At 41.2% G+C, this 18,884-nt stretch overlaps 1 protein-coding gene across 1 annotated transcript in view; it reads right to left on the reverse strand.

The window, feature by feature from the left end:
* The window catches only part of ATP6V0E1 (ATPase H+ transporting V0 subunit e1), a 29,619-nt gene that overhangs the window by 2,091 nt on the left and 8,644 nt on the right, over positions 1–18,884 (reverse strand). The window contains exon 3 of the mRNA XM_029942845.1: positions 5,076–5,204. Coding sequence (XP_029798705.1) covers positions 5,111–5,204 — 94 coding nt within the window. The 3' untranslated portion in view covers positions 5,076–5,110. The remainder of the gene's footprint in view (positions 1–5,075; positions 5,205–18,884) is intronic.

An 18,884-nucleotide genomic window follows, 5' to 3' on the forward strand; every position in this document is an offset into this window, starting at 1 on the left:
TTAATCTCATGATCACTTCCTCTTCTCCTCCTGAGGCCAGCAGAACAACCAGGCTGCACTGACCTGTGTTCCATGCAGACGAGAAGTTTTACTTGAGATTCCTGAAGCAGTGAATGCAGGTGTTTTGTGTCAATTTTTTTTAAGAAGCATACAGGTCAGACCCCCTCATCATTTAGACCTCTTTGGACAAATAAACAATAACATAAATAAAAAAGTAAGTCTTCATCTTTGGAAAACCACGTTGAAACGGGATAATGTTCACTCAGGCTCAATGATACTAGTTTGAGATAAATTTGAGCATTATATTAAATGGCATGGATTTGTGGTTTGATTTAGGGGCGAATTAAAGCAGCACTTTTTTTTTTTTTTTTTTTTTTGGATAGAGAGAGAGACAGAGCATGAGAGTGGGAGGGGCAGAGAGAGAAGGAGACACAGAACCAGAAGCAGGCTCCAGGCTCTGAGCTAGCTGTCAGCACAGAGCCTGACGCGGGGCTCGAACCCACGAACGTGAGATCTGACCTGAGCCGAAGTCGGAGGCTCAACCAACTTGAGACACCCAGGCGCCCCTAAAGCAGCACATATTTTAACTGTCTCTCTGACATGAACAGCCATTGGGGGCGAGTAGGGAGGAACTCAACCAAAGGGCCCATGTTCTCATTTTGTAAAATAAGGGAATCACTAAGGCTACTTTCAGATAAGACTGACAGTGAAGACAACATAAAAATTAAGGTCTGAACTAGGAAACATGTTCAGGGGAGGATATGTATATTTATGTATGTGTATATATATTTTTTAATCAAAGAACAGGTTTTATTTTTAAGTGTTTTTTTTCATTTTAGATAAATTCACAAAACAATTCCTTCTTTACAATTATGTGTAAGATATGTGTTTACTTCAGAGTAACTACAAGAGATATTTAAGCAAACAAAAGGTATGTGTATTTAACAAATCAAGGCAATGTACCAAATGAATAGCAAAAACTGGAGAACTAAAATACATTCAGGGAGAAATGGAATCACTTTGAGACCAGGTGGCCAGAAAAGGAAGTACAAGGATTTGCAAGCTGGACACTCAAAGAAAAAACATTGAAAGAATTGAGAGAATGGGTGAATAGAGGCAAGAGGGCAGAAAGAGTGTTGGCAGACTATGTGCTTACTAATCTGCCTCCTAAATTAATGAATGTCATAGGCTGGTGAGAGATAGGAAAAGCTAAGTGAAGTCAATTAGATCAAGAGCATGGAAATGGCAGGGCTCGAACCAACAGGGAACAGAGGAAAAGTAGTGCAAAAGTGGTCGGAAGACAACTGGGAAGGCCTTGATGGCCACGTTACGAAGTTGGACATGATCTGCAGATTAGTCAATCTTATCTTTTGTGGCTCAGAGGGCCTTTGGTGACCCTGACAAAAGCTGGCTTACAACATGTGACATGGCATTTCAAGGGGCAGGTACCCACTAACCTCAGGGACTTCAAGTTAATAATAATAATAATAATAATAATAAAAAAACCCTACAATAGCCTGTGGAGAACTACTGAAGCTTCCGGGGCAAGCAGTGATCTCTTCCAGGAAGACAACCAGGGCGGGGCTGTGTAGACAATGTGACTGTAGAGCAGGGAGGCCTCATGAAGAGCCACTGTAAGAACTTGGAGTCACAATGATCTGGGTCAGAAATCAGGGGGCCCGCAGGAGGAATGGGAAGAAAGAAGAGACACAAGAGCCATTAACAGGCTCAAATGGATTTGAGGAAAAGGAGAAGGAAGTGATCAAATAGGTTCTGACTCTATGTGACAGTGAGATCAACGACATCAGGAACTGAAATAGAGATACAACCATTTGAAGTAGCAGCAGCAAATACGGTCAGAGAGAGCTGAGTAGAAGATACACTTCCAAAAAAAACATTTTTCAGTGTTTATTTTTGAGAGAGAGAAAGACACAGAGCGCCAGCGGAGGAGGGGCAGAGAGAGAGGGAGACACAAAATTGGAAGCAGGCTCCAGCTTCAGAGCTGTCAGCACAGAGCCTGATGTGGGGCTCAAAGCCATTAGATCATGACCTGAGCCAGAGTTGGATATTTAACTGACTGAGCCACCCAGGTGCCCGAAAAGGTACAGTTTTTAGTCACCAAACACCTTGCACTGTTTAACTTTTCACAAATATGGCTTAATCTCCACCTCTCAACAAGTCACAAACTTTAGAGCCCACAGCCTTCCCTGAAATCCCCACTCAGTACCATGCATCTCATGAGCACTCAAATATTTTTGGAATGCATAGAAAAACAGCTCCCCCAGGGGCAGAGGCCTAATTACCAATATACTTATTCCTCTCCTGTCCAGACTCTGTAAAAATATACAAGGTCTGCTCTTTAGGACTGCAGTAAGCCATGTAAGTTCATTTAAAATGTTACAATGCTGTGGTAAACTAACTTATAGGACATGAGGACCGAAGCCAAATCCACTCCAAGGAGATTCCATACTAGCATACACCCCCAAGACAATAGGAAAATGGGCCACAACTAAACAGCAATCTGGATGTGACAGTTCCAGAAGCATCTTAGGAATCTAGGAAAGGCAGAAAAGGTTGGCAGGGGGAAGAGATGGAGTGAGCACTGTTCTTCAAAGTACCGGGCAAGATTTCCAGACACTAATCATAATGTGCCGTAACTCAGCCTATCATCAATGCATGAGAGAAAATCGTGGCAACCAAAATGACTAACGTAGCAAAAGATCAGCTAGGACTGTGCCGTTGAAATCAAGTCAATTCCATCTATATAAAATTATTCTAAAGCTTTCATGACTGTTCCTCATTTTTCTCTGCTGAATACCATGTCTGGTTTACACCTCCTACTTTCCAAATCTGGCCTCTAATCATGTACAAAATCAAACATTTTTCCTTACCAGATGAAGACAGGCCTAAATCTGATTTCTGCACTCCTTTATCATCCCACTGTTGTATAAAAGTACAAAGTTCAAAAGGGAATTTAGCTCAATCTTTTGATTTACCACAAAGAAAAATGAAGTCTTGTCACAAGAGTTAATTTGCTCTCATGTTAGGCAGAGATTAGGTCTCTTCATGTGATAAATCCAAAGACCTACAGTTATTGTACTACAATAATCACTACCTCAAATGCAGAATAAATGTGACAAGACATTCCTAATTAGCGTTTGTCTGGCTATGCCCTCCTGCTTCCTGGTATTTTTGTAAAGGACCTACCTTTAATACAAGTTTTAAGCAGCCCTGGTTTGTGCTATGAACCAGTGTGCAAACATATGAATCTGTCAGTCAGGTTAACTTGAGATTGAAAATGGACAAATGAGGGGCACCTGGGTGGCTCAGTTGGTTGAACCTCTGACTCTTGATTTTGGCTTGAGTCATGATCTCACAGTTCATGGGTTCACACCCCACATCAGGCTCTGCAGCTGGCAGCATGGAGCCTGCTTGGGATTCTCTCTCTCCCCCACTCTCTCTGTCCCTTCCCCACTTAAGTCATCTCTGTCTCTCTCAAAATAAATAAACGTAAAAGAAAAAAAAGTTTTGTTTTTTTTTTTTTTAAAGAAAATGAACAAGTGAAACCTCTGATCCATACCCAGTGTTCTTTGGGTCCAAGGGCTGTCTCTCATTACACGGGAAAGAAATGAGGCTAACTCAGGCCTGAGGGTGTCTGCCAGAAACCCTAATCAACATCCTACCTAATATCCACTGTAGTTAAAAGGAAGGATAATAAACAGGAGAACTTGATAAAAAAAAAACAGGCAAAAAAATCTTTTATATATACATATACATACATACACACACACACATGAAATCAAAACCCTCTTTGGGCAAAGACAGAACTCTAAAGAAAAAGAAAAAAAAGAAAAAGCTGACTACTTACCTAGCTAAATTGGCAAAAATCTAGGCTGTGAGATGACAGGCACTCTCCTACACTGTTAGTGGAAATGTAAAAATGGTACAAGTCCTATAGAAGGGAATGTAGTAATAGCTACAAAAAGCATATACCTTTAACCCAGAGACCCACTTTTCAGGGAATCTAATCCAAAGATTACCAGCAAAAACAGAAAATAAAATGGCAAATGTAAAATGATACTGTGCCCTTACCAATAATAACAAAAGACTAGAAACAATCCAAAAGTACACCAACAGACATCTCTGAATGTATCTTGTTTATAATTTTGACTGTGAAAATATGTTTACATATTAAAAGAATAGTAGCAAATAAAAAATTACTATAAATTGAAAACAAAATAAAACAACTTAATCTGATTATATATCAAATTGATAATGATGAGAGGAAATAAGTCTTACAAAGACCTCAGAAAACAGCATCGTTTCCTTCAGGCTAAGATCATGATCATCAACAGGTAAAACCCCCAGATAAAAGGCTGGCAGAGACCTTTACCTTTGGAGGGGCCAGGCTGTCATTACTTGAATCCACTGATCATCACAGCATCACTAAACATGAGACAGCCAGACACTGTGTGTCTCCTGATATGACTTCACAGTACCACATAAGCAGTCTCCTTGTCAGAGGAGCCGAACCACAATCTAGGGAAGCACTGAGTGCTGACTTCCATTTATCAAAATAATAGAGAATGAGGAACACACTTAACGACAGGTTTCTTGACTCTTGGCCAGTGAATCAATCTTTCCACTATACCACTCCTTACCTCTCTGAGCCTGTGAACCAAATAAAATCTATAATTTTAATTCCAGTTTTCAAAAAGCACCTGTCTCTCTCTATCCTAAGCATTCAGAAAAGCCCTTAATTTAAAATCGGTCAGCAGCTTTTAAGAATCCTGCAATCTCCAGTATAAATAATAGCGCTCCTTTGTCTGAAAGACTGCATACAAACTTTATTTAAATGGCTGGGGAGCAGCAGAATTGAAAAGAATCTCATGAATAAATCCTTTGGTAAGGTGAATGGACCAACTTCCAAATTTACTTCTGTTCTTCAGATGTTTGCTTTCAGAAGTCTGCCCTTGCCAAGTGTTGAAATGGCTGTCGTTTTCAGAGGAAAAGTCAAGGCACTTTCTAGCTGTCTGACCGACAACACTGATGTGAAAGGTTCAGGGCATAGTCACCTCAATGACTGAGTGCTGGAGGGGGGTCCTCCTCCTCACGGCCAATGATACTTGAGGTACCAGATGGTTTCATTTTTCAACTGTGGTCCAAAGAGAGGGTTGAGCTGGGCCAGAATTGCAATCAGCCAACTAAAAGAATAATGGGGGAGGAAAAACAATAGAGAGTGGTGAACTCATGTGGGAACAGGACCATCTTCAATTAGGATGGAACGAGTACTTTAGTAAAATTTAGCAGCGAGGCTTCACCATAGTCTGCTCTGTCTTTTCTCTCATTACCGTAATTTCAAGTATCCAAGATTTCCCGCAGTCATAGGAAATCTTGATCTCAGGATATTTTTACCTCATCTCAATTTAGCATCCTCACAACTTTCAGGCTCAGGAAGAATGGGTGTTACTTTATCCGTTCTCCAAATGCTAAGACCCACGACTGCTGTGACACACCCATTTTAACTGGCACAGCCAAGGTTAAAATTTCAGCCCACCATCTTGCCATTACACTGTAACACTTGAGCTCCCCTTCTCTAATCACCATCACCACTAAAATATGTAACACATCTTTTGGGCCCCAGTGGAGCTGAACCAAATGGGTATTTAATTCCCCAAGCTTACTTGAGAATCTAAGCAACAAGGCATTCCTCTGTACTATATGGACTAATTACAGAAGAAGTACAGCGATGTTACAGGCTACCCCAGGGTCAGAAGTGAAAAAATAGCACTCACGTTGTCTTTAAAATTTTGTTCTCCTGCTCACAAAATTCTGAATAAATGGTTTTATGTCTGATACAGGAATACATGTATCCAGCAAAGTTTGAGAAACATGGAGCTAACACTAAAGCGAAAACAAAAAGAAAAATGTCTGGCCATTCAAACCATTCCATGTTTTACTTATTAAACAAATATTTAATGAGCGCCTACTAGGTCAGGCCCCACGGACACAAAGGAGAAAATGAAATGTCACTACCTTCACAGAGCTTACCTAACATAATGTCAGGAAGAAAAGGAAGTGGGATGAAGGAATAGAGAGTGGTGGGGGTAGTCAGGGAAGTCCTCTCAGAGGAGGTGACATTTGAGCAGAATGCACACTGCCTTTCATTTGTATTTAGTATATATGAAGGACTGGAGAAGCGCTCCCATTTTACGGGGCAAGGGCACGGCAAACAAGCCCGGCCTCCATCGACTGATCTGGGAGCATGGATTCTAGTAACATCACCCGAAGCAGCTACCCTCTCGGCATGGAATAGAGGGAAATGCTTTGCAAGGAGAAGGAGAGTTATTGCTACAGGAGTCTTCTTCTAAAATTTTAGCACTTTAAATTCCTCTAGAAGAGGGGAACCGGCCAAACCCAACCGGACTGTCAATCTGGTCACATCTTTTTTCTTCCATTTGCTGTCATGTTTTAGAACTCTGCCAGCCAAACTCAAAAAGCCGAGTCTGATCACCAGTGCCTAGACTGCCGGGGAATCCGCCAGCAAGGCCCCAGAAGCCTGCACCCGCGGAAACACACGCACACACCTGCCGGCCCTCCCCGCCCCGCCCCATGCAGGGTGGTTTTGTGACAGGAAACATGATACCTGAGGAAATTGGGCCAAAACAGATACCCTGAGCTGACTCACTTTATAAACAAAAAGTTAACTCAGATGAGATTCTCTGATCTGCCCTTAAAACGACAGTGTTAAACACGCACAAAAAACGCCAGGATTTGTAGCTGAGATCACATCTATCTGACGCTGTGAAGAAAAGGAAGAAGACAGCACACGCAGACACACTGAAGAGCTCTGTGCCTGCAGTGAGCACTAATGGTGCGGCGCTAAGAGTCATGGAAAATTCCACACAGACCCAGGACTTCCCCAATCCCAGCAGGCTAGAGAGGCTGATGACCGTAAAAACAGTCGCTCATCCTTTCGTAAGAGACTGAAATAACTGGCCAGGGCTTTGAAGTACTAGATAAAAAATATGCTAGAACCTAAGCCAGTCTGTCTCCCTTCTTCATCAAAACATACAGAGTGAAATGAAAACACCATCTCCCAGCGCTGTGTGTGATGCTGTATTGCACAGCCTCTCAATCCTGGCCGCACATCATCACCACCCAGGGGACTTGTAAACGATACCGATGCTGTACTTCACATACGGTTTCTTTTCATTCTCCCACAATGCAGGTAAGGAAACTGAGGCAGAGAGAGGCTATATGGTTTGCCTGTGGCCACAGATCTAATTAGCTGGTATAGCCTCTGAACCCAGAAGTCAGGTCAGACTAATGTTCCTAACTACATTTTGTTCATAACTACAAAAGTTATCTTTGGAAATATTTTTTAACAGGTAAGGTCTCAGAAGACATCTTTTTAGCCAAATCTAATTTGTCTGGAGTTAAAGACTCCATCTGCCGATTATTGATGAAGTCCATCACAAGCCTCTGTTACCTGAGGTGAAGAAGAAATCAAATCAAAAGCAAAGTCTGCTTTGCTTGCTCAGATCAGGACTCAGAAACATTTTAAATTTTAATTTTACATCCTATCCTTAATGTTTTAAATCAAGCAAAACATCTCATTAAACACACACACACACACCAAAAAAAAAAAAACCCCCAACAAACCACAGTTCAAGAAAATTCCTTGGGAAAAAGCCCAGGTCAGTTCACTTGAAATTTCATGGAGGAATTTTCCCCCTCTAACCAGGGGAGCTCTGTTCCTGCCCTTCTGACCACCGCCTGACTTAAAAGTTCCCTTTAAAGCTGATAAACACGTTGGAAAAACTGGAAAGAGAAAAAAAAATCCACTCTGAATTGATGGAAGTGGGTGGAGGAAGAGATCATATTCCAATGAATCTATTACTTCATGTGTCCAAGAAAAGAGAACTAAGTGTACCCTTATATTTGCCCAAACTATTCCACATGTCTTCATAACCTGAAGGCCAGCCTAATAACTAACCATCTGAAATTATTCAAACTACTGAGGCAGCTATGGTGTGGTTACATATTTCAGAGAACCGCAAGGCTGGAATGGCCCAGAGGTCAAGTCCATGTTCCTCATTTTAATGATGAAGAAACTCAGTGCTAGGGAGCCTAATCCCTCATAGCGAAGCAGTGACAGAGTTGGAAGAGGAACCCACACCTCGCCAACCCCACTATACCAGGCTGCTGCCATAGCGTATTAAGAACAAAACAAACCAAGCAGCCCAGGAGCTCCTAATTAACTCCATAACCATTTACCAAGACCAGGCTCCATGTCAGGATCCAAGGATACAAAGAGGAATTGGTTAAGGGGCCAACCCCCAAGGGGCTCATGAGCTTGTGAGAGACAAAACAAGGTTAGCAGTAGAGTGTGCTTTAAATAACATGCAGAGAATTTCATTCTACAAATACTCCCTGCCCACTTACCATGAGCTCAGCTCGCGGTTACTAGAATTCTCCAAGCACAAAATACACCCTCCGCACAGAAAAGACTATAGCCAGCTCTCTCAAATCCTGTTTTGTTTTTTTTGTTCCACGCTGCTCAGATATGAGAACAGGGAACAAAAGAATGGTTACTTCCCCGGGACGCACAGATTAAGCAGATAACTAACTGGCTTCCCTGTTGGAATGGATAAGTTCAGCTAGGACTTCTCTTCTGATCCACTGTCCCTCCAGTGAGAGCCATGACAGGAGTGACCTCTATTAGTGGGTTCCTGAAGAAACAGCAGAGATGCAAGAGAGTGACCTGCTTTATCTCCATGGACATGACCCCTGTCATATCCCTTCATTCCAATCAAATGACACAAACTCTTTCAAGGGCAGCAATGTTATCAGGCACTACGAGAAAGTATGGCCTTTATCGATGAATGAATGAATGAAGAGATTATAGCATATATATACAATGGATTATTATTCAACCATAAAAAAAGAATGAGATTTTGCCAGTTGTGACAACATGAATCGAACTCAAGGGCATTATGCTAAGTAAAATAAGTCAGACAGAGAAAGAGAAATACAGTATGATCTGTCTTATACATGGAAATATATATATATGTAACATATCTATAAGTAAAATATAACAAACTTATGTGTGTGTGTGTGTATATATATATACACATAAATAAAACAAGATCATAGATACAGAGAACAGATTGGTGGCTGCCACAGGTGGGACATAGGGGATGGGGGAAATGGGTGAATTGTGTTTTGTTGTATTTAAATACTTTGAATTTAAAAAATGAAAGCCTTTATTATTACTGTAGGGAGACAGAAAAAAAGAAAATATGAGATTCAGTATTAGGGAAGATTGGCTTTAATTTCAGCTACACCAAATGTTAGGGGAGTGACTCCAGGCAAGTGACCTTACAAACTGAGCCTGTTTTCCCTGTTGCAAAATGAAGAGAATAATCTCTGCATCAAGATGTTAATATACAAAAGTGCTCTATGTAGTAGCTGACAACTAGATGTTCAATAAATACTAGTTATTCCTTCATTTTCTCCGTGAGACAGCCACAGAAATGAATAAAAACTATTTACTTGACGAAGGAGTTTCTCATGTAACAACGAGTCATTCTTGTCCCCCCTCCTCCCCGTCCCCAGCCCTCTGTGGGAGGCAGAATTCTAAGATATTCCCCCCAAGATTCCCATCCCCTCGTGCACATGCTCTGTCTAAACCCAGGATGGTAGATATGATGGGACAGCCACTCCTGAGGTTAGATTGTGTTACACTGTACTCCTGGCTTTAAGGGAAACTATCCTGAGTGGACCTGACCTAGTGAGGCAAGGTTTAAAAGGGATGGGACTCTCCCTGATGAAAGACATTTGGAGTGTGTGCATCACTTATGAATTTATTGCCGATCATCTCTGAACACACCCTTTAATATGTGCTCTATAAGAAGCAACTGAATTCCTCTCTCTCCTTTACAGTGAACAAGATGTTAAGCTTTCTCAGGAGAGGGGGCTAGAGGGACACTGCAGGCATGGGCTGGAAGTTGGTGGAGTGGGTATGAGAATATTCCGTGAAGCCTGCACCAACTCAGGCTGGGAACACAGTCACTCTGATCTGGTAACCTCAGCCTGGACATGAGCTGTCTGCTGTCCCCCTGACAAGGAAACCAGCCCTTGCATGGCCTAGGTCTCCTGCTCACACTGCGGCAGGGAATCCCACCCACACCACGGATTGCCCACTCTCCTGCCTGTACTCCAGAGGGTGGCCTACTGCTTGCTCACCACCTCCAGCCTCGCCAAGCCAATCAACTTCTCTGCTCTGCTCTCAGGTGGGCTGAGCCACACTTTCCCCAGTGAGGTCTGATTCCAAGTCTGTCCTTCCTTGGGTGCTCTACGTCAGCCCATACACAGTTTCCTTATATCTTACACCTGTATTAAACAGTAATTATGTTAAACTTCCCCTGTTTACCCTAGTGTGGCTTCTATCTCCTCACTGAACCCAGATGATTACAGGAGGAGAAGGATTTGACACAAAGGAGATCCTGTCTTGCTGGTTTTGAAGATGCAAGGACCACATGACAAAGAAGGTGGCCTCTCGGGGCTGAGACCAGTCACCAGCTAAGAGCAAGCAAGGAAAAGGGACCTCAATCGGACAGCCAATTCAAAGGAAGTGAATTCTGCCATGGTTCTAGGAGCTTGGAATAGGGCCCCAAGCTCCAGAGACGGCGCCACTTATTTCTATCACCTTACTCCAATGCTCTCTCTCTCTACTAGGATCCTTTCACTACGATAGGAATATGCCCTATTTTTGCCAACTCTACGCCTGAAGTATAATTTCTTTTCTCCATACTTTCTATACCCAGACGTCCAGTTCAAAGTCTGTAACTATCTCTTTTATCTCCCAAATTATAAAGGAAAAGATATATAGTCAGAGTAAGAAAAATATGCTTTTTCATATAGCAGATGATAATGTGCTGGGCCTGGTGCCTAGATTTCCCTCCCACTATAAACAGTCAAGATATCCAACTATTTTTTTATTTTATTTTTTTACATTTATTTATTTTTGAAAGACAAAAAGAGACAAGAGCACAAGCGGAGGAGGGGCAGAGAGAGAATGAGACACAGAATCTGAAGCAGGCTCCAGGCTCCACACTGTCAGCACACAGCCTGATGCAGGGCTCGAACCCATGAACCGTGAGATGACGATCTGAGCCGAAGTCAGATGCTTAACTGACTGGGCCACTCAGGTGCCCCTATATCCAACTATTTGTAATGTATCCATGAAACACATGTAAGCAGTTCTCAGACCGAAAAACTAAGTGAAGGCAAGTGCCCAGAGAGGAAGATGAAGTGATTACAGGTTGCTTTCTACACCTTGAGGTCACAGACTACACCAGATGAACTTGAGCTTTTATTTTCACACCTCCCAGGGCAAGGGGAACAGTAGACAAAGCCCAGGGCCCACTGAAGGTAGAGAATCTAATACATGTTTCACACATCTACCCTGCCCCCCAAATGCTGAGTCACTAAAGGCTCTATCTCAAGGTAAAGATATATCAGACAGAACTGAAGAAGAATGCTAGGAAAATCAACGGTCTCAAATATAACCATCAAGAAGGAAGGAGAAAAACTGCCACTGAAAATGAGCCTTAATGAAGGTCTGGAACTCAAATTCGTACTATATGGTTTTTAAAACACCACGTAACAAGAATTTTACTTAATTTGATCCCACAGTGGTGATGGCCTTTGGCATCGGCAGAAGTGATGTAAATCCTTTCTGCAGAAGCCCACTCTCATAGCACGTGCCTCAAAGACATCATACACATGGAATTAGAGGGGAAATGAATAGATGGCAGTCAACTATAGTTAAATGCATATGGCACCAGGAGTGAGAGGGACCAAAGCTACAGCAAAGAGCTGACACAAATCTGCAAGGGCAGCGTATATGGGAATGATCAGATGCAGATTATAAATGTCTACTATGTTTCAAGAAAGAAGTCTGAATATGTGCAGGGAGAAATGGGGACAAAAGGGAGGAAGAAAAAGCAAAACTTGTAAAAGCAGTAAACCAAACACCTACATAAATGAAAAATAGAATACCTGAAAATAAAAAAGTCCGCTGGTGAAATTCTGCTCTGGTAAAGCGGAGGAGCTTCTATCATACTCATCCTATAGAAAGTGATTATAAACCCTGAAGAGAGTATGAAAAATAACTATTTGGACTAGAGCATGTCCGAATGCAGGCAGAACCTGGAGGGGATTCAATCCTTCAAAGAAGGAGGCCACACCAGTAACTTTACAGAGCACTCTTGAGAACATGGTCCAGTCCATGCATGGGGCAAGATAACTGAAGCTCAAGAAAAGAGCTGCAGTCTTATTGGCTTGGGATATTGAAAAATGAAGTTCATAGCTGCCAGGGTAGCTGGAAATTAAAGAAGGAGATCTCAAAAAGGACATGTCAAAAAGAGGAGCCCCAAAGTCTGTGTATAAATTTCCCTTAACTCCTTAGCTGATCCCTGAACCATGCATGTTCCAGGAAAAGTACTGTGGAAAACACCTGGAAGTCTGAAAGGATGTTGGAGAAATTTCAGCCCCTGCCTACCACAGGAGAGAGGGGGCTCGGAGTCTGAAGTTAGAAGAGCTTGGTAAACAATCAGATTTTCCACTGAAATTCCAGCACCAGAAGGACCACACTTTAATGGAGAATTCATTCTAATCTAAGGGCAAAACTGACATAGTTCTGCCCCAACAAAGTATAAAACCAAAGTATAAAAACAACCACAAGTTTAAGGTGATCAATTAATAATTTAACTGTTTTCTTACAACAAAATTTAATCTTTCTCAAAGAAACAAAGCAGAATCTGGAGTCTCTGTCATCTACAATATCCAGTATTTAATAAAAAACAGTCATGCAAACACAAGAAATGTAATCAACAGTCAAGAACAAAGGACTCAACAGAAGCTGCTTCCAAAACGATACAGATGTTGTAGTTAAAAGACAGTGACTTTACAGCAGCTCTCATAAATATATTCAAGGACTTAACAGAAAAACTGGCTATAAAGAATGAACAGATTGGGAAGGTCAGAAAAATAAAACCATAAAAAGAACCAAATGGAAATTCTACAACTAAAAAGTATAATATACACACTAAAACTCTTTGGATGGGCTTACCAGAAGATTGGAGATAGCAGAAGAACTAGTCAGTGGACCTAAAGACAGATCAATAGAAACTATCCAATCTAAAGAAATAAGAGATAAAACACTGGAGAAAAAAACATCAAAAAGTCAAACATAGGTGCAACTGGAGTGTCAGGAGAAAAAGGATACAGCTGAAAAAAAGAGAAGAAATATAGGCTGAAATTTTCTCAAATTTGATGGAAAACATTAACTTACAGATTCATGTAACTTAGCAAACTCCAATCAGAATAAATGCAAAGAAAACTACACGTACATACAACATACTCAACCTGAAAATCAAAGATAGAGAAAATCTTGATAACACCCAAAGGAAAAAGAATGTATAAAGAGGAATAATTATTTAAATTGTAGCTGAGTTCTCAGCAGAAAAAATGGAGGCCAGAAGACAATAGAAGCATCTTTAAAGTCAGCTAAGAGAAAAGAAAAATCCTGTCAATTCATAATTCTATGTCTAGAAAAACTATCCTTCAAAAAATTAACATGAAATAAAGACGTTTTCAGGTAAATGAAAGACTAGTAAATATGTCCTCAGCATACCTGCCCTACAACAAATACTACAAGAAGTTCTTCAGACTGAAGGGATATCAGATAGAAACTCAAGACTAGGGGAATATCAGATAGAAACTCAGATCCACAGGGGCGCCTGGGTGGCTCAGTCAATTGAGTGTCAGACTTTGGCTTGAGTCATGATCTTGTGGTTTGTGAGTTTGAGCCCTGCATCAGGTTCTGCATTGACAGTGCAGAGCCTACTTGGGATTCTCTCTCACTCCCTCTCCTTATCCCTCCCCCACTCATGCTTTCTCTCTCAAAATAAATAAGCTTTTTAAAAATAGAAACTCAAAAAAACCCCATAAAAATAGAAACTCAAATCTACAAAAATAAGGAACTCTAAGAGGCAAAGGCAGTCAGAATGCATAAAAAATAAGACTGAACTATAAGCTGTCTGCAAAAGGCACTTACTAAATATAAAGACAGAGATAATGACCACAAGAAAGGTGGAGTGATTATCAATATCAGACAAAGTAAAAATCAAGTCAAGGATTATAACCAAGGATAAAAAGGGATACCTTATAAAGATAAAAATGTCGATTCATTGGGAAGACATTATCATAAATGTGCATGCTCCTAATAACAGAGCTTCAAAACATGTAAGACAAAAGTGGAAAGAAACAAAGAGAAATAGAAAAATCCACAATAGCTTATGATTTCAACACCCTCTTTCAGTAATTAATAATGTGACAAAAAAATTCAATAAAGATATAGAAGATTTGAACTACCTTGACCTGACATTTATAAAACACACCACACTTAACTTCAAAATATACACTTTTGAAGTGTACATGCAACGATTATAATGGTAAACTATTATGCTGGGTCATAAAACAAACCCAAATGCAAAATACTGGAATCTTACAGAGATTCTTTTTTTTTAAATGTTTGTTTATTTTTGAGAGAGAGGAAAAAAATGAATGAGTAGGAGAGGGGCAGAGAGAGAGAGAGAGAGAGAGAGAGAGAGAGAGAGAGAGAGAGAGAAAGAGAGAGACAAACTCTGAAGCAGGCTCCAGGCTCTGAGCTGTCAGCACAGAGCCAGACGCAGGGTTCAAACCCACAAACCGAGAGATAATGACCTGAGCTGAAGTCAGGCTCTTAACCCACTGAGCCACCCAGGTACCCCCAGAGTATATAACTTTTGATATCTAGAAAAATGGCAAATATTTAAAAATTACTGAAAAATACAGTGTCATCAGAATTTGTACGCTGTGGCTAAAGAAATGCTTATAGGGAATTCTACTGAATTATAACTGCTTACATTTTAAAAAGAACAAAGGTTTAAAATCATTTAAGTTTCCATTTAGTGCTACCAAAAATAGCCCAAGTATGGAAAGAGCCCAAAAATCCAATGACAGATGAATGGATAAAGAAGATGTGGTATAACACACACACACACACACACACACACACACACACACACACACACACACAATGGACTATTACTGGGTAATAAAGAAGAATGAAACCTTGCCATCTGCAACAACGTAGAGAGAACTAGAGGGTATGACGCTAAGTAAAATCAGTCAGTCAGAGAAAGACAAATATGATATAACTTCACTCATTTGTAGAATTTAAGCCACAAAACAGATGAACATAAGGGAAGAGAAGCAAAGATAATATAAGAACAGGGAGGGAGGACAAAACATGAGACTCCTAAATACAGAGAACAAACTGAGGGTTGCAGGAGGGGTGGGGGTGGGGGGACGGGCTAAATGGGTGAGGGGCGTTAAGGAACACACTTGCTGGGAGGAGCACTGGGTGTTATACATAGGGGATGAATCACTGGAATCTACTGAAATCACTGTTGTAATATATGCTAATTAACTTGGATGTGTAAATTTAAAAATAAAAAAAAGGAAGTAAGAAAAAGAGCAAATTAAACCCAAATTCAGGAGAAGTAAGGAAACAAAAGAAAATCTAAGTAAATGGAAAATATACCATGTTAAAGATCAGAAGACTCGGTATTGTTAAAATGTCAGTTCTCTCCAAATTGACGTACAGATTAAACACAATGCCAACTAAATCAACAGGCTTTTTTTTTTTGTAGAAACTGACTAGATTATTCTAAAATCTATATGGCTATTTTAGAATAACCAAATAATCTTAAAGAAAAAACATGAAGGGCTTTAACTTTTTGATTTTAATATAAAACTAAATATTCAAGAGAATATGGTATTGTGATAAGGCAGACATAGAGGACAACCAACAGACCATCTGGGAGTAGGCTCATGGATACATGGTCAAATCGCTTTGAACAAAGACTCCAAAGGCAGTTTAATGGAGAAAGGAACATCTTTCCAACCAATGATCCAACAATGGACTATCCATACCATGAAAACAAACCAACAACAAAAACAAAGCCTGGGGCGCCTGGGTGGTCTCAGTCAAACAACCCACCTCAGCTCAGGTCACGATCTCAGGGTTTGTGGGTTCGAGCCCTGTGTCAGGCTCTGTGCTGAGAGCTCAGATTTGGTGTCTCCGCCACTCTCCACCCTTCCCCTGCTTGCGCTGTGTCTTCCCCTCTCTCTCTCTCTCTCTCTCTCTCTCTCAATCAAGAAAACAAAAGGCTTATTCCACCGTTCTAGGGCCTATGACCTCTAGAAGCAGTCATGCCTAACTGCTAAGCCTCTCCAAGCACCAACCAATTGTGGAAAGCCTTCAGGTCCAAATCCTAACCCAGCAGCAGGAACTATGAGAACGAAGTTCAACAGGTCTCATATATTGGTGCCTCTCAATCTTTGCCAGAACTTCCCCCCCTCCAAACCTCCCAGGACCATCTATTATGGCCCAGTTCTATCCTCAGACTGCTCTGCTCACCTCCCCACTTGACCCAACATCTACTCTTCCCTTTCTTCAGAACCCTCCCACTGTGTTCTCTGTAAGTTGCTCAACAATCCGCCACTCTTTCACACACTTCACTTCCATTGCCCCACCCTGTGGCTCTCTCAAGCAGAAGTTATTCTTACACCAGATAACCCAATGGCGTTATCTTCTTTGCTCCCCTTGGGCAGCCTCCAGACAATTCTGTCCCACTTTTGTGAAAACCTGACTTCTCCTTTGGGGTGCATGTCTGCCCGTTTTACTGTACTCTCATCCCTTCATACATTCCCGTCACTTCCTCTAAATCAACAGAAGAGGCTCAAGATGGCCCTCTTTCAGCCCCTCCTCATGGACACAACATCTGAATGTTGGCATTCCTCATCTTTGGCTGTATCTTCTGCTCTCATCTTATGGCAGGATTTTCCTACCTCAGCACATGTGGACGATTTGGAGCCACACCAATTCATTGCTGAGGGGGTGGTGAGCCTGTCCTGTGCAGTGTAGGATGCTCAGCAGCGTTCCTGGCTGGCCCACTGGAAGCCAGTAGCCCTCGTGGAGGACCACTGCCTTAGGTAATTACATACATTCTCCCTGTCTCAAAGTCCTCTCTGTGTCATTTCCCACCTGACACCTCTTAGAACTCTCACAGGCTTCTCAATCTTAGCATGTCCTTGGCTGAATGTTTGATCGGACATTCATCCCACCCCACTTCTTCACCAACCCGGAAACGATTCCTCCCACATCTGACCCGTCGCTAGGACCAATAAATTCTACTCCCAAATCACCTCTCGATTCTGAGCATCTCTCTTCATCTTTACCACCATCTCCGACCAAACCACAAAGATCTTGTACTCAAACGAATACAAAAAACCTCGGTGTCTCCACTTCTCTGCTGGCCTCCCAGCAATCTACTGGCCACAGAGCAGCCAGAATGATCATCCCACGAAACTACTCCTTTATTAAAAACTAAAAAGATCTCCTAGTCCCTTAATATAAAACCTAAATCCCGGGGGCACCTGGGAGCCTGCTTCAGATTCTGTGTCTCCCTCTGTCTCTGCCCCTCCCCTGCTCATGCTCTGTCTCTCTCTCTCAAAAATAAACAAACATTAATAAAAAATGAAACTCATAACCACACTACCACATAATCAGGCCACATACTATTCATTCTAGAAAAAACAAGGACTCCTGTCTTTTGGTCAGTATTTCTTTTTGTATATCACTCTGCAGGTAAGATGTACAATTAGTCACGTGCTAAAGATATAGCATGTTTTCCAAGAAGCAATTGTATCTTCATAATACAGTACTGAATTTCTAATTTACCCTGAAGGTGTTAAGTTTTGTAATTCTGGGTAAGCTACATCCATAATTGAACATTAAAAACTAACCTAAGACCAAGAGAAAGTATGGAACAGAAACTAACAGGACTGTATGCTTGAGAAACAAAAGTGACCTTGTGCCTCAAAGAGAGAACCATTCCTCTGCTGAACTATTAACACAAACTGGTTGCACTGGCAGAGATCCTGATTTTTCAGAGCTCAAACAAGTCACGCCCCATGAATCTAACTTTAAACCAGAACAAACTGGAAAGAGAAAAAACTGCCATAAACCGAAGGCAATGTAGAAGTCCATGAATGCATTTCAAAACGTGACTTTGCTTAGGAAATCCAGTGTGGGTGTGTCTTATTTCAAAAGGTAGTTTCAAATAAATAGACTTACTAATGCCAAACAGTGAAGTTTTCTTTAAATTTAAATTTATTAGAGAATTCCCCTTGTGGAATAAAATACTTGGGATTTGAATTCAAGTCATTCACCCATGTTCCAGGCAGATATTTTGCTAAATAGGATGTATGATCAGGTTTCAAAGAAACAGAAGAAAAAAACCAATTTCATAAAGTCTACACCACACAGCTCATTTCCCCATAAATGGCCTCCAGCAACATTTAATGTTAGAACACTGTGTGCTATATTTAATACACTGATGATGGAACTAATCCACTGTCAACAGAGAAGTCACCCATATGTTTGGGACAAAGGAAAATATCTAGACAGCAAGAGGTAAAGGCTCACAGCTATTGCTATCAGTACAGAGCCCGCTTCAGACCCTCTGCTCCCCACCTTTTTCAGCCCCTCCCCGCCTCATGCTCGCTCTCTCTCGCTCTTAAAAATGAATAAACACTAAAAAAAAATACTACATGAAAATTAAGCAAATTTCACACACAATAGAGGACCAGAAAGTCATAAAACATTTCTGCCCCATCTTCTTAATTCCCAGTCATTCTTCTGTGCAGTAATTTTCTCATTTTTAAACTCTACCACCAACCTTGCTGCTCAGGCAGCAGAGATC

This window comes from Suricata suricatta, chromosome 6, assembly GCF_006229205.1.
Source record: "Suricata suricatta isolate VVHF042 chromosome 6, meerkat_22Aug2017_6uvM2_HiC, whole genome shotgun sequence".
Classification (NCBI taxonomy): Eukaryota; Metazoa; Chordata; class Mammalia; order Carnivora; family Herpestidae; genus Suricata; species Suricata suricatta.